The 16,874-nt window shown below is 32.5% G+C and overlaps 1 protein-coding gene across 1 annotated transcript in view; it reads left to right on the plus strand.

Annotated features, from left to right (window-relative positions):
• CCDC178 (coiled-coil domain containing 178) overlaps positions 1–16,874 on the plus strand; it is a 305,310-nt gene that overhangs the window by 179,320 nt on the left and 109,116 nt on the right. The window contains exon 19 of the mRNA XM_037508275.2: positions 3,114–3,263. Coding sequence (XP_037364172.1) covers positions 3,114–3,263 — 150 coding nt within the window. The remainder of the gene's footprint in view (positions 1–3,113; positions 3,264–16,874) is intronic.

A 16,874-nucleotide genomic window follows, 5' to 3' on the forward strand; every position in this document is an offset into this window, starting at 1 on the left:
CATGATGTCGCTTTATCAAACCATATTCCCAATGTTTCATCATCATAGTCATTATTAATAAAAATTGAATAATTACCAATAAATTTAGCTTAGTAAAGTATATTTAGATCTTTTAGGTGAAATTAATACATGTAGGAAACAAAAAAGTGTGAAAGATTCAAAATTCTGCATTCCTTGTTTGATGGTTAATATGAATCTTTCCCACAAGACCACCAAGTATTGACATTCACCATTATATCTCAGAGTTTGCCCCACAGTGGTTACTAAATTAAAAGTTTTGAGTTGATAACTGAATGAAAATGAGGGAATGTGTGAATAAAATAATACTATATACCAACTAAGAATACAGTTATTTAATCTATAGAAGCAGCAAATCAATTTTTTCTTTTTCTCTTTATATATTTTTACATCGTTGTTCATTTTTAAACAATGTTTGCTTTCCTCCCTCCTCAGGTGTTGTTCCACAGAATTTCCTTCACCAATGCACCCCTGCACCATCACTTTAGTCCCCTGTGCTTCTCCCTCCCTCCAACTCCTCTCCCTCTTCCTCCCTTGCAGGGTGTCTCCGGTTTATAATTGTTTGTTTTTGTTTTGTTCTGTTTTGTATTGTTATTATTTCCCCCCTGATTTCTTTTTTAGTCCCCCTATATTCTTCCTATCAGTGAAACCATCTGATATTTTTTCTTTTTCCTTCCGACTTATTTCACTGAGCATAATTCCTTCTAGCTCCATCCATGTTGCTGCAAATGGCATGAGTTTATCTTTAATGGGTTTAAAACCAAAATTTCATTCACGTTTCACATTTAAACCAGAACTTTAAGTATAAAGCTTCTACTGGTAAGATTCATCTGTGTTTGAACTTAAACTCACTTGAAAGCCATCTTCTCATTTTAGTTTCCTTTTTTCAATTCCCCTTTCTACTATATTGCTAACTCCAACTTCTGTGCCCCTTCTTAATTATCTTCTGCCACTACCCTGCTATAAGGGTTCAACTTCCAGTAGTGGTAGTGTTATTTCATCTGGACCTACTTCCACCCATCCCCCCTTGTTTCTTTTGCATGTTTAATATTATTGACTAAAATTAAACAAGCCAAAGTTGTGACGTGGAACTACAGTAGAACATAAAGAATGTTGTCAATGTCAGCAGAATACCATTATTTAAAATTAAGAAAACTTACACTGCATTGCACAGCTGAAAGTCACTGACTTTTGGGAATACGTAGTGATTGGCAAATTCTTCTGTACATTTATTACTGAGAAATGATAATGTAAAAAATGACTTATATACCAACATTTTTAAAATTTGTTGGTATGACAACACAATTTCATTTTTTGGTATCTATGTCATATAATAGAGCAAGAAATGATGTAATACCAAAAAATTGAAAGTATATGTATTTGGAAATAAAATTGCATATTATACAGTGAACAAATCACAAATTACCAAATATATTCCCTATTAAGTTCTAGTAACTAGATTTAAAGCAAATTCCACAATATTTATGACACTCCTCTCAAATTCAATGTTTACAGTAGAGTTGTAGGGCCTGAAAGAAATGTATACGAGAAGTAGAATATCTTAGGTGACAGAGTTATGCTTTACCTTCAAGTCAAACAAATAAAATACTCAAAATGATTATTCTTTCTGTATCCAGTAGAGCATTTATAGGAGTACCAAGTTAGTCACTTGAGGATTAGATTTTAATATTACTTTTAAATCATCAAAAATAATTGTAACCATCTTTTCAAAAGTATCTCCACCAAAGAAAAATATTCAGAAAATTTGTCTTCCTACTGAAAGATAATTCTATATGATTTTAGGCAAGTCACAAGATAGAAGTTTCTAAAGATTTAAATCATTATGCCTGAATTAGGGCAAGGTCATTTAAAATGATTCTCAGTTCATCATTGTGGCTTTTTGAAGTACAGCTATGACATAGTATTAATCATTAGGATCAATATGGATACCAGGCTTTCATGAGAAATATGTTTGTTGACCTTAATAAATCTTTAAGTGTGTAAATACAAAAATATTTGTACAGGCAATTTTCTGCTGAATTACATTTCCTCTCTGTACATTCTCATATCACAATACTTTTTTTAAACAACTTATACCAAAGTTTTGATGTTATGGCAATTTTCCCAAAGAAGCATTTTAATTGCTTTAGTAGGGCTATTTTTAGATTTAGTTATTTAATCATCATTTTCATCATGATTAATCTGCATTTGAGCATTAAAAAGTTTTTACAAGTATAAATAATACAATGAATAGAGCTTTATTCTTAGAATAAACTGTCTTAAGAGGAATATATTAACAGATTTGAAAATATTTAAGGCTGGTAATAAATTCTATATTTTTGAAGCAGCCTGAAGATTTGTATGCCACAAGTGTTAAAAAAAATCAGCAACTAAAATGAATGTATGCATCTAATTTAAAATTATTATCATCCCCCAATTTCCAAATGGGTAATATTACAAAAGCTATAGTCTAGGGGGGCTGTATTCGATCTAATATATGTTTATTTAGTCATGGGGATGTTATAAACTTCTCAGTTGCTAATGAAGCAGAATTAACTAATACAAATACAATAGCCTTTAATATAGAAACAAATAATGACTGTTTGTGGGCCTTCTAAGGCAAGGATTCCTTGTTCCTTGTCTTTTATTCTTTACTTCGATACACTTCCAGTATTTTTCTTAAATGCCACCTCAGTGAAATTCTTGGAGATGAAATTCTAAGCTCCCAAGTTTCTTTACCTATCTGAGCACTGAGGCTTGAAGAAGTGGGAAAAAAATAGGGGGTGGTAAATGAAACAGGCTCCAGGAATGCTGAGTGGTGTCTCCCAGGACTGGTTACTTCCCAAGGCATCATAGAGAGAAGTTCTAGAAAGAAAGGGAACAAAACTGAGACAGACTCATGAGTCAATAGAAAACCTTTATCAAGAAAGAAAATTATTAAATCCAAAGAGGATACTGGTTTCATGGAAAGCATCTTTTGCTTTTATTAGTTTTCTAAAATCTGATATGCCACTTTTAGGTAACTCAAAAGATAAAAAAGTTCAACAAAAATTAAAATGATTTCCTCTACCTATATGTATATATTTATCTTCTAGAGAATACAAGATCTTTCACTAGAAGAAAATCTACGTTTAGCTCAAGAATATCTGAAATTACAGAGTATTTTCTTAGCAGAAAAGGATGATTATTTCAATCAATATGACCGACTATTATCATATGATGCTTCAATTAGAGACAAGAAACAGGTATTATGTTTTCTTTTTTTTTTTTTGAAAAGTAATGATTTACTTGACATGTGCACTACAATAAATAACAGTGGTCTGTCATGGAACCTACAGTCTAACGTTGGTCCTTTATATGCCCTTAAATAACATGCCTTCTTTTTTTGGTATTTTTTTGTGTGTATTTTTATCAACCTTTTGGAATTACATTTTGATAAGATATTTGAGAAATTGAAAAAACTCAGTTTCTAATCCACTTGTGATACTAATCTGCATTTAATTATTATTAAATTATTAATTATTATTTCTCAGAATGTCAAATATTTGTTATTCATAAACTTTGTTTCATAAACTTCGCATTGCAATTCTATCTATAGATGACTTTCCATGACGGGCTACTAAGTCTTCCTCATCATAATTGGAATCCAAATTATGCATTCTATTTTCTACTAGATATGGAACTTAAAATTGACCTTTTCTGATTCTTGGAAATCACAGAATTCTAGTTTATTTTGTAATGTCTTCTGTAATAATTAAGTGGCAAATAAAGTACACAATATAGCTCCACTACCGAAGTGTTAAGATTCAGCCACTTCCCCAGTATTCTTCTCCAAATACTTATTGACAAGAAAAATTATTTCCTTTGAATACTTGTCGAAGCCCAGGATTTGATTTTTCAGAAATGTGACTTGGTTTAAAAAATTTTATTTAGCCATTAAAAACAAGTAGGCTGCTATTGCATCTTTTCTCCATTGTCATTTGTATTACTATATTAAAGATTAGTAGTTTGATATTGTAGTGCTATATTTATTCCCTTATTACTGTGAAATGTTGGGAAAATAGTATGTCAGATATGAGTGTGAGTTCTACCAATTACTAGCTAATGACCTTACAAAGTTATTTATCCTCTCAAACTTCAGTTTTCTCATCAATAAAATAAGATTGACTTCACAAGATTTACCTCAAAGGAAAATTGTTAAGGAAAAAAAAGAAACACCCACAATTATTTTGAAAATGGAAAGATGCTATGCAACCGTAACTATTACATTCCTCTGGTATACTGCTTATCAACTCTTTCCCATCCATCTACATTAATGCAAGTTAAACTTCCAAATATATAAAGAAAATGGTGCAATTTTCTTTTAAAAATTTGTATTCAGTAATAACAAGATGGAGATAGGTCAGGGTGGCATTTGGGCCAGAACTGGAATAACTATATGCCAAAATCTTAATTTAACTAAAACAACTGTGCAGTATTCAAGGAAGAAGCATTAATGTATCAATGAAGCATTTGAACAGTCACTTCATGTATTTGAAATTGTTATTGAGGTTAAACATGTTCTAATTTTGCTGATAATTGAGGAGAAAATAATCAATAGCTACACTGTATATCTTTTTCTAATTAGGGGAGAAACAAAAGTATATGTTATATATATTTGTTATCCATTTGAACAGAGTCTTTTGGTGGTAAGTGACAAATGCATTAGTTACTTGCATAAATAGTGAAGAATTCATGCCTTTAAGAGAGATCCCTAATGTTTTTGCAGTGAGAACAAAAATTGTCTTGATGACATTTTTGAAATTAAAGCAAATCTTGATTCAAGATCTAAGGAGTGAGATCCTGGTAAAAATAGACAATGGGACATGCTAGGGTATTGGGTTTATATTTGTGATGATTCCTCAAATGAATCACTTTCAGCACACCTGTTTCAGGAAAACTTTCTTTCAAAGATTTATTTGTACTTCCAATCATTTTTCATTTCCATCCTTCAGCGATGGAGGTCATTAAGTGCAGGCTGCCCTTGTCAGTGTCATGTAGGATCAATTTGCTGCAATGGACAGAGAGGCCTTATTGATGCTGTTAAATCTGTCAGTGAGAAATCGTATGTCATTAGAGGCTAATGCACTGCTTACAGCATGGAATTTGGCCATCAAAACTGAGAAAACCCTTTTATACTTTAGTCCATTGCCTTGATATTCTAACATTTCATATGTATGTATGCATATATATATTTGTATACACATGTGTGTTTATGTATGTGTGTAAATATAAACACAACACAAATATGTGTTTTAATCCTTTGATAAGTTTAGTTTTAGGTACAAAGCACTGTTCATCCTCTGATTCCCTTGTTGAATTCCCTCGTTAGATAAAATGGATCTCACTTTTAGAAATTTTGTCATCTTTTTTCTGTTTTAGGCTAGTTCATTGTTTCTGAACATACATTTCTTTGAGAATGGTAAATATTTTAATAATTTTTATCTACACAAATTACACATTTTCTTACTTCTCTATGTTTTTAGACCAAAAATAAAAAAGAAAGCTTAGTAGAAGAGTAAAATAAATTAAATATAAAAAAGTCACCTTCCTAAACATAATTTCATGTTGGCTCGGATGTTACAATGTTATTATATTAATCTTGGTGATAAAATTATCTGTGCTTATTTGTGTTTCTTGATACTTTCTTGTACCTTTAAAATTTGCAATGATGGGTGTTGACCACTTGAAAAGTAGAAACTTTGTTTCATTGATTAGGCAAAATTCTATTTGCTTTATTCATGGGTGATAATAGCGAAAATCCAGCCTAAAACTTCTCAGATCTCAAAATTTAATTACACTAAAAACAAAATGAAGGGAAAATATCTGAAAAACAAGCTGTACTTCTTTGTGAAAATAGACACCTTTATCATTTTCAGTAAAAGGTTTCAAATATATGTTTTATATTTCTCTTTTAAAATCCCATGCATAGTTTGATGAACTCACCATGTGTTTGCTTGAATTACTCTCTCAAGGTCTTCAGACCTGCAAAGAAAAGGCAACTTAAGCAAGCATGCAAATATTAGAATGTTCTGTTGCCTGAAAACAAGCTCTCTTCCAAAACTAAGTCACTTTTCTAATGATGGTTTTCTGATGGGAAATAACTAGCTATTTAATGCCCATAGAAATTATAGAAAGATTTCATAAATCTAAAATAGTAAAACTTTTGAAATAAGAGGACTTTTTAGAAAAAAGCCTGTCTTTTCAAAAATGATTTTATAGATGAGGAACCTTAGGACAGGGGTCTCTCAGTAATTTACCAGATATAGTTAATTAGAAGAAAAGATGGCCTAGGATACAATTGTCTTACAGTCAAATATTCTCTGAATGAGCATGTGTGAAATTTTTTTAGAGGTTTCAGTATACCAGCAACAGATGTAATAAGTGTAACTGCCTTGGATTATCTTTAAGTGGCTGGTATTATGAAGGAATCATGTAAGGACATATATCAGAGAACTATTCTGGAACCCTTGGGAGTACTTCTGGACCTCGCAAAATTCAAATACTTTTTTTATTTATTTATGCATTCATTCAACAAGTCAAAATAAATTATTAAATATCCACTGTACTAAGAATGACATATTAAAGGAATACTTCCCCTCATCTCTGCTTAGAGCTGATGGCTGTTATTCCCAGTGTCTTAAGGATTCTTAGAATATAGCATAGAATCACAGCTCAAGAGAATCCTCTTTTCACTCTCCAATAGAAAGATCATGAATATTTGCTATTTAATCTGCTTTGCATAGGTCACATTGGACAAAGTTTCAATTTAAATTTTCTTAAAAATTGTATCATTCATGGATTTCATTAGCACATTTTCTCTTGCCACTGTCATCAGTTTCCGAACATGGATTTCCTCCAATATTCACTAAACGGTGAGTTGGTCAAGAGTCAAAGTCAATTCTAGCAATAAACAACATATTTTCCTAAAGAAATGTAAAAACTGCTTTAGTTCTAATTTTGCAATACTTGTACTTTGTAATACTTGGTATCTTGTGCGTATTAAAATTGGGCCTTAGGTGATGAGTTTTGAATGCTTCTTTTAATGTAGAAAGAAATTCCGATTTTTGCTAGGGAACCATAAAAAAATTAATTGTTTTTGTCTACAATTACTCAAAGACCCTGTCAGTATCTCTGTCTTCCTTTCTTAGGGTGCAGGTATGCATGCTTGCACACACACACACACATACACACACACTCACACTTGTTCTAAAGGTGTTATCACATTTCATGGATTGATAGGCTTGCATTAAATTCCTACTGTCCTCTTTCTTTGAGCACTCTAAAGGGATCTCTAAAGAGCTTTTGTGATCCCTGAGACGGGAGTAGACAGCTGGTCACTTACTGTTTTATACCAATGAATCTCCTGTCTGCTGTCCAAAATCCACAAAGGAAACACGAAAAACTAGATTTTTATTTCTGGCCAGTACTTTAGAAAGGTAAAGTTGACTAAATCAAACCATTTGTTAAACTTATTGCAGTTTTGAGTGAGTTGTAGGTGTATATATTTATTTTTCATGCAATTTTGAGAATTTTGTCACTTCTGATAGAGTGACATAGCAATGAACTGATTTTTGATGATCACAAAAAGCAATTTATACAGTAAATGAGATGTCTGATATATCAAAGAAACTCAAGGTAAAACAAGCCCAAGGTAAAAATTTCATACATATGTGTCTATATGTATGTGTCTATATGTATGTGTATATGTACACTCATACACATATATGTGTGTATATATGTATGTATGTATATATCAGTGGCTGTTTACTGACAGCTGTTTAATTTGGCAAAGTCTAGAATCATTGTTGTATGTCACACTACATACCAGGGTAGGGGTGAAATATATGTTCCTAACATCTAATGGACAGAGGCCACAGATGCAGCTAAACAGTCTACAATGCACAGCACAACCCCCTTCACCAATACATACAGACACACCAGAAAGTTTCCTTGCACAAAATATCAACAGAGCTAGGGTTAACAAATCCTGATACATAGAAAGAGATTTAGACATAAATTGTTAATATGCATATAACAGATATGTTATACATAAATAAAATATATATTAACACCCATGTATATGACACACACATGCATCTCTCTATATGTGTGTATACATACATACATACATACATATACAGAGAGTGATAATGGTATACTGCATACTGTATACCTTTTTTAAAAACTTAGATTGTATTTGCATATCAAAATTCTTAGATATGTCATCTTAAGAAACCTGTTAACTTTGTTAATCTTGAATTTCCTATTGTGACTGAATCCCCCTCTTCTTAGGAAACCTATTTAAAACTCACTGGATTTACATGTAGTAGAATAAACCTTGGAAAGTATTATTCTATATAGAATAGAAGAAAACTTATTGCCATAAATTATACATGCAGGAAATTTCATTACATATATAGCTTTAATAAAGAAGGAAATAAAGTGTACTTTATATTACCTGTAAAGTGCTAGAAAAAATTAAATATTTTTAAATAAATAGGTTATGTTTTTTGGAATATATACAGATTCTAGACAAATACTTTTTTATACCACAGTACAACTTTAAAGTGAAATAACATTGCTTTTATTACTCAAAACATTTTTTAAAAATTATACTAAAATAAAATGTTCATTGCTTGCATCTCCTGTGGTAGGTATATTTTCTACTTAGATTTGTCTAATGCATGACTTCAACTGCAATTGATTTGCAATTCTGTGAGAATATCAGTGTAATGATTTTTTTAGTTTCAAACTATACATATGCATCACAATGGACATAAACATTTGAAAAATGCTGTTGTTATTTTCTTTCCCCAGATCTACAGAGCTATTTCTTATAATCATTAATATAAATGTTAATATGGAAATGCATATTCATATACCAAATGATTTCCTTAAGTCATTTGTTCATTCTTCATTGTTTTTCTCCTATTAAAGGTGGAGAGTAGTATCTATAGACAGTTTACTTAATCCCACTGAGTGTCTGAAAAATGGGAATATAATTTGCCACTTTTAACAGGATTGTTGTAAAAAATATGCATTAATAATTAACATTTATGAAACACTATTTCTTAGGTACATTTCAAGTCTCTATATGTAATTTCATTAATTTTCTTAACAGCCCTATAGAATTTAACTACATATTTTAAGTATAGAGTACCTAGAATAGTTTCTCACTATTTTTCTTATAGACACTATGACTACAAATGTTGTTATTCTTTAGATAAATACATGTCTCTTACTTGTACCAAATCTTGATGTGGCTACACTATGATAAAAAGACTTTCTAGTCTGTAATACCCATTAAATAGTTGATGCAACCTCAGAACACAGATGAGTTATGGTAGGAGAGGACAAAGTATAGAATAATAGTGCCATGATAATGAATTAAAAAAGCATGTTGGAAGTGTAAGGAATAGAGTAATAGACAAAAATCCCATTGGCCAAGAAAACCTTAGAGAGAGCTACAGAATAGAAAACCAGTATGTACTAATTCATATGAGAAGGCATGATCAGTGACTTACAAAATGAAACATAGATCAGTTGATTAGTTATTTCCAAATCTTAAACTAAATTAGATAATATATATGTAAAACATATACAAAAACATATGCATATATAAAAAGATCCCATTCACAATAACTGTAATAACCAAAAGTTTCTTAGACTATCCCTAACATAAAATAAGTCATTAGAACTTTCCTGAAGAAATCTGTAGAACTCTTTGAATAAAGAAGATGACAATAAAGAAAACACATGCCATAACTCTACTCAATATTTTAATTTGGTAGGATTTGGAATCATCAAATTGCAATTTTAAAGAAAATAGTGAGGGATATATGTATCGATCTGTTCTGAAGCAAATAATAATGCTACAATTTGCTGTTACATATTATAAAAATGATGGAAAGTTCAATAGTATCACATATAGAGCCTATAAAGAAGTCCTAATGTGAAAAAAAATTAATACATAAAAATGTAGACATGCAAATAGATTGGGACAATATTTTTAATAAAATTGCCAGGGTATACTATATACTTTTGGAAAAAAAATAAGTCCTACTTTGTGTAATGCTAAAAAAAGACAAATGTATTAAAAAGTTCAAAATAAAGATAAAATGTTGAATATTTATCTGATGTTCTCATGAGGAAAGTTTTATCAACATAATGAAAAGCAAGAAATCTTAAAATAATCTATGCCCTTGCTGACATGAAAATTAAAATGTCTAAGTTTTTAATATATGGGAAAATATTTCAACACCTATGACAAATAAGAAGTTAATACATTTATCACATGGAGTACTGTTCTAAATCACTTACATGATAACTTTTTGACAGAAAAATAGGAAAAGTGTTCAAACAGGTATTGCCTTGGTGTGTATTGTCTTTATTCAGTATTTAAAGAAACACAAATCAGTCAATAAGTAAAAAGGATATAAGTAAATATTTTCAGTAGTGTTCAAACAAATGCAAGTTACACCATGATGGCATTTTATCCAGGAAATTCGCATAGTATTTTACAATCACGATATCTAGTGTTTAAAAGGAATTACCAAAATTGGCTTTTTCACTACTGGTGTAATTGTACTTTGAAATTGTCCCCAGGAAGAACAATTATCTCAAGGGAGTACAGCCAATATAGACACAAGTGGCTTTTTTCATCAAAGATTTCTTTATAAGTTAGACTTATTTCTTTATAAGTTAGTTATAAGTTAGGTTTGAATCCTGCTCCGTTGCTTACTAGACATCATTTTGAGCAAGTCATTTACCTCTCTGAGTCTCTGTTTCCTCATCTGTAAAATGAGAACAATAACAAAAATAGAACCTACTTTGAATAGTTTTCTTGATAATTAAATTATTAGGTGTAAAGCTCTCAGAACAGTCCTTGAGGCACATAGTAAATGCTATATGTATTTTAGGTATATCTGTTGTTATTGAACGAGATTATGTAGCATACTTTGAAGATCTCATATCTATAACTAATGAGATGCTAAGCTGGTATTATCATCATTATTTGTATATTATTATGAGATACCCTGTACCATGACAATGGGAATCTTTATAGGAAAGAACTTGATGACTCTGTGTTAGGTAAGAATTTGTAAAATATATATATATATATATAAAATTTGTAATATATATATTACATGTAATATATCTAATATATGTAACATATAATATAATATATGTAACATATATAATTATATGTATATAATCATCTCATTCTATTAACCAACTGATTCAAATATAGCGTACTAGCTCACGGAAATAAATTTTTTAAAAGATTTTTTTATTTATTTATGCATACAAGAACTGGGGTGTAGGCTAGAGGTATGGGGGTGAGAAGATTTACCAGAGACAGAGTAGGGAGCAAAACAGGCAAATCTACTGAAATACACTGCTGAGGGGAGCAGCAGACAAGACAGGAGAGGTCTGCTGTGCCATGTGGGTCAGTTCCCTGGCAAGGGATGGAACTCATGCAGTAGCTGGCAATAGCGTGATAGCACAAGATTTAACCCCTACACCACCAGAGAGGCCATGAAATAATATTTTTTTTAATTTTTTTAAAGATTTATTTATTTATACAGGAACTGGAGTACAGGCCAGATGTGTGGGGTGTGAGAGGATTCACCAAAGACAGAGTGGGGAAGAGAACAGGCAGACTAACTGAAATACACTGTTGAGGGGCGCAGCGGGCAAGTCTGGAGAGGTCTGCTCGCCATGTGGGGATCTCCACAGCCAGCTGGGATTGCACTGGTACTGCAGAGGCTGTGGACAGCTTCACAGCGCCACGCTCAACTGCCGGCGCCACCAGGGAGGCCCGAAATAATAATTATTAAAAAGATTTTATTTATTTTTACATAGAAGAATTGGGGTGCAGGCAGGTGAAACAGGAGAGGTCTGTACCCTCATGTGGGTTAGATCCCTGGCTAGGGATCGAACTCAGACTGTGGTGGTGGTAGCACTGAGGCTTAACCTCTAGGCCACAGGGAAGCCCTAAACTAATAATTTTAAGCAATAAACTGAGTAATGTCATGATTAAAAGATGTAGTCATAGTTTTTCCATGTAGCCTTGAGAAAGATTTCCTTTTTTAGCTGTTATATTTGTTTATTTATATGGGACTTCAGACTTAAAAACATACAATATAAAGCATATTGTTAAGGATGATCATTTTTACTTTCAAAGATTTTTACCCCATGAGCAGCTATGAAAGCAGTATGAACCCTACAGTCACTTCAATAGTGACTAAACAGAATTTTATACATATTCGAATTTCCAGGCAACATATTTTGGTAAAGCATGAAATGTGCTCTAATTATGCATATTCTCTGAATACCTGTTCAAACCTGATTTGCCTACTAAGGAAGAAATTGCTCAATTTTTGGAGGTTACTTAATTAATTTATAAGGCACAGGTTTACAAGTTATATTTTTCTGTTTTCTTGAAAAGGATATTGAGTGAATTAGCATTATCTCAAAAAATATAAGCAGTTTACCTACAATATGACCCATTTGCTAGTAATTATGGAAAAATATTATTGACAGATAAACATTATAAATATTTTTTTTTTGTCAAATGAAGGGTAATTCTCACAACTTTCTTATCAAAGTAATCCTGTATATGACAGATTTCCATTATAAAATCCTGTAGTATTACATTATACTAAATCATTGATTAAAAATATGAAACGCATACACTCAACCAACACATTATCTGTGGAAAAAAAGATAACAGTGAATAACACAGTTTTAGAATTATGTGAGGTTATTTCAGAAATAAACTCATTTTTAAATTATTTCCTTTTGTGCTGATAATCAGAATTGTGTGGTCTTTAAGGGAAAAAATCTCATTTTAAAGGACAATATATGCAATATACTCATAGGTTATTGAGAAAAGTGTATAAAACAAAGCTACTATCTGCATGACATACATAGAAAAAGAACAAAAACGTTATCTGTAAAAGCAGAAAAGAATTTGGCTTGCTTGACTTTTTGTATCAAGCATGCTACAGCAATCTTTTGATTCTAATATGAAACTATAGTAAGGATCATTGCACTAATGCATGAGGATTTGTGATAATGTTGCAGAAATTTTACTGTCAAAACTGAACTGCAGCGTAATGACTTTTGTTATCATGGTTTCTAATAACTATTCAGCATGAATTGACCCTACATATGTTTTGCTGCAATAATGTGTCAGTAACTCAAAAAGCTAAAAATAAAATAAATAAAAGTCAACACTACTATGAATGATTTCATGATAACCTTTCTCAGGTCTTACTCTTAATATTGTTAAAACAATTATAGCAGACACTGTGCAAACTATAGGACCCCCCTGGAAATAAAAACATAGACACATTGTGATAATTCTGGCCAAACTACTACAAAGTATACCTCCTTTATTCACCTGGCCTAGTTACTCATCAGTCCCATATTATTTCCCTGATTTCCCTGTCTTTGTCCTCTTAGGCAACTTTGGTTTCTTAATGTGTTAGTTTCTTCTCCCCTTTGTGAAATATCTCTTTACATTTCTCCTTCAATGAAATGTATTTTCATTTCAGCATCTCTCCATTGCAGTAAACAATATTAAAAACCAACTAATTACTATGAGGCATCCCCCAGTGGTGGCGGCCATGCTGTGCATTTACATGTGTATAACATTGAATGCTGCACTACAGTGTCTCAATGCTTAGCCAGTTACAGTTAACAGTGCCATCATTGTTCTATTCTTATTTAATTTGTAGAAACTCTATGAAATGAATTGGAATATTCCCATTTCCTTCCCTCTGAAAACTAAGGATTGCCATAACCAAGTACTATATACTGGGTGGCTTCAGCAACAAAAATGTATTTTTTTAAAAGATTTATTTATTTATTTGTTTGTTTGTTTATTTATTTATTTATACAAGCACTGGGTACAGTCAGAAGCACAGGAGGGTGAGAGAATTCACCAGAGTCAGAGCGGGGGGCAGAACAGGCAGACTGACAAAATACACTGCTGAGGGGAGCAGCGCACGGCAGGAGAGGTCTGTGCGCCATGTGGGACCCTCGCCAGCAGAGGCCGGGGATCGAACTGGTGCTGCAGAGGCTGTGGGCAACCTCGCAGCCCTGCGCTCAATCGCTGTGTCACCGGGGAGGCCCAACAAAAATGTATTGTCTCACTGTTGTGGACTTCAAGTTGTTGGCAGGGTTGTTTTCTCTGAGGATCTTGACGGCCGTGTTTGCTCTAGGCATCTCTCTTTAGTTTCTAAAAGATCATCTTCATCCTGTTCTTCCTATGTGTTCCCATCATCTTTCTTTTTTACATGTCTGTCCAAATTTCCTCTTCTGGGTAATGATACCAGTAACATTGAATTATAACCCATCCTAAAGACCTCATGTTAACTAAATTAACTCTATAAAAGCATCTGTCTACAAATAGAGTCACATTCTGAGGTACTGGAGGCTACGAGTTCAACATACAAATTTGGGGTTGAGAACACCATAAAACTCATAGCAGGTACTTTGCTATAACTTAAGACCACCGTACTTATAAGTTAAGAACCAGTGCTGGAATTCAAACCCGCAACTCAACCCTGTGGGCTTATGCCAGTCCACAGATTCTATTAGATTCCTTTTCTATACTCTTTTCAATCTTTTGTCAATATATTGGGCATCATAGTCCTTCTTTAAGTGTACAAGTATTTCAATTATAAATACTTCGTTAACACCTGCAATATTGGGCATGAGTGATTAAGCAGTGCCTGATGATGAAATGCTTTTTCATGGAGGGATTTTATGGTTTTACACAGTAAGTGGTAGGTAATTTATGCTTCTGATCAGTTGTTAGATATCCATATAGAAAAGTACTTTTTCCACTAAGAGAACTTTAAAATTTTCCTCCCTTGCCTCATACTGCAGAACATGTAGTTGCTGAAGAAGATGATCCCAATCCCATAAAGATTGCTGTGCAAATTAGAATTGAAGACAGAGGGTATATCTGTTTACAAAAATGAACAGAAAATAGCACGTCCCAGTAGCAGACAATATTTAGTAAAGATAGACAGAACAAAAGCTTTCTGTGGAAATTTGATGGTAGAGCAACAAGCTTAAGATTTTGGAAAATTTGTTAGCATGGGGATATTAGGCATGCACGCACACGCATACACACACACACACACACCTGACCCAATATTTGAGTAGATTAAACAAATAAAAGTTTTAAGAAGGTACCAGGAAATAATGATATGATGAATATTATAATAATCAATGCTGTAAATATAAACTGTTACTGACATTATATTGCAAAACTAGAATTTCTCCCAATATTACAGGGACTTGAGAGGGAACTTAAGTAAAATACTGAGTGCTCATAAATAGAAACTCTACTGTTTTGTGAAGTCTTTCTTATGACCCTCACCTTTAATTTATTCTATTGCCTAAAACACTTCTGAGAGAGCTATCCCTATATTTTTTGTAAATTATTTGTACATGCTACCATTTTAAATCATTTTTAAAATGTAATTAAAAATGAGTTTTTAATTACAAAAGTAATACATATGCAAAGCAGAAAAGAACATTTGAAAAACACAAAAAAAATTATCAAATTTTATCTCTGAATTCATTCAACAATATGGCATTAGTGAATAAAACTGAAAATAAGTAACTTTGTGGTGATTAACTAAACTTAAAAAAGACAAAGAGATTGTTTAAAGTTCTTGCATGACTTCCTCCCTTTAACAATTTCCTATGGAGTGTTAGCAGCTTTCACAGCAGCACCAAATTAGTGATTAATATTCTAAAATGAGAAATTTCATCCAAGAATCTCTTTTGCATGTTTACATTATTCTATCTTCTCCATTTTTATGTCCTACATACTGACTCAGTAAATTTATAATTACCTTGTGAGTTGATAAGCTCACTCTGAATTACTTAATTCAGGTAATCTAAAAGCAGTTGACTAGTTGGTCCCCAGGACCAGTGCCTGGGAGCTACATCAAAATATTAGTACAACTTGAAATTAAAACCTCAATTAGCCTTTGGTTGAACATTCAAGCACATTGTGCATCCATCCACCTAAAACTAATGTGGTTAAGGTCATATTTTCTTGTTTGTCAATGAAAATGTGATAAAGAGCAGATTCTAGGACCTCTTGAAAATAACATGAATTGTTGCTATCATTTTTCCTTGCCTCTTGGCCTCTAATGTTATCACAGATCAAGATTTGCTATTCAAAAAGCCAACTTGGTGAAGAACCCATGTGAGAATACATACTTGTTCAGGTTATTAAAATGTGATTGATTACTTCTTCTGGTATCTTACCAGGTAATCAGGAAGCCAAGTCTAATTCTTTTACCTCCTTAAAGATATAAAAATAATTATCCTTTTCCCAATTATTTTATTTTATTTTTAAAGATTTGTTTATTTATTTATACAAGCACTGGGTACAGTAAGAAGCGCAGGAGGGTGAGAGAATTCACCAGAGCCAGAGCAGGGAGCAGAGCAGGCAGAAGGACCGAAGTACACTGCTGAGGGGAGCAGCGGGCGGCAGGAGAGGTCTGCGTGCCATGTGGGACCCTCCTTTGGTGGCCGGGGAGCAGCCAGGGATCGAACCGGCGCTGCAGAGGCTGCGGGCAGCTTTGCAACCCAGCACTCAACCGCTGCGCCACCGGGGAGGCCCTTCCCAATTATTTTAAATTTATAAAGTCCTTCAAACATTTCAAAAACTCCTTGGCTTTCATACAGACAGCTGTTTTTCCTATTATTGATTTATATGTAGATTGGTCTTTTTGCTTTTCTGTTAAATGCCCACATGGTTAACTCATTCTTCTTAT

The sequence above is a fragment of the Talpa occidentalis genome, unplaced genomic scaffold (assembly GCF_014898055.3).
Source record: "Talpa occidentalis isolate TD23 unplaced genomic scaffold, MPIMG_talOcc4v2.1 talOcc4.13, whole genome shotgun sequence".
NCBI lineage: Eukaryota > Metazoa > Chordata > Mammalia > Eulipotyphla > Talpidae > Talpa > Talpa occidentalis.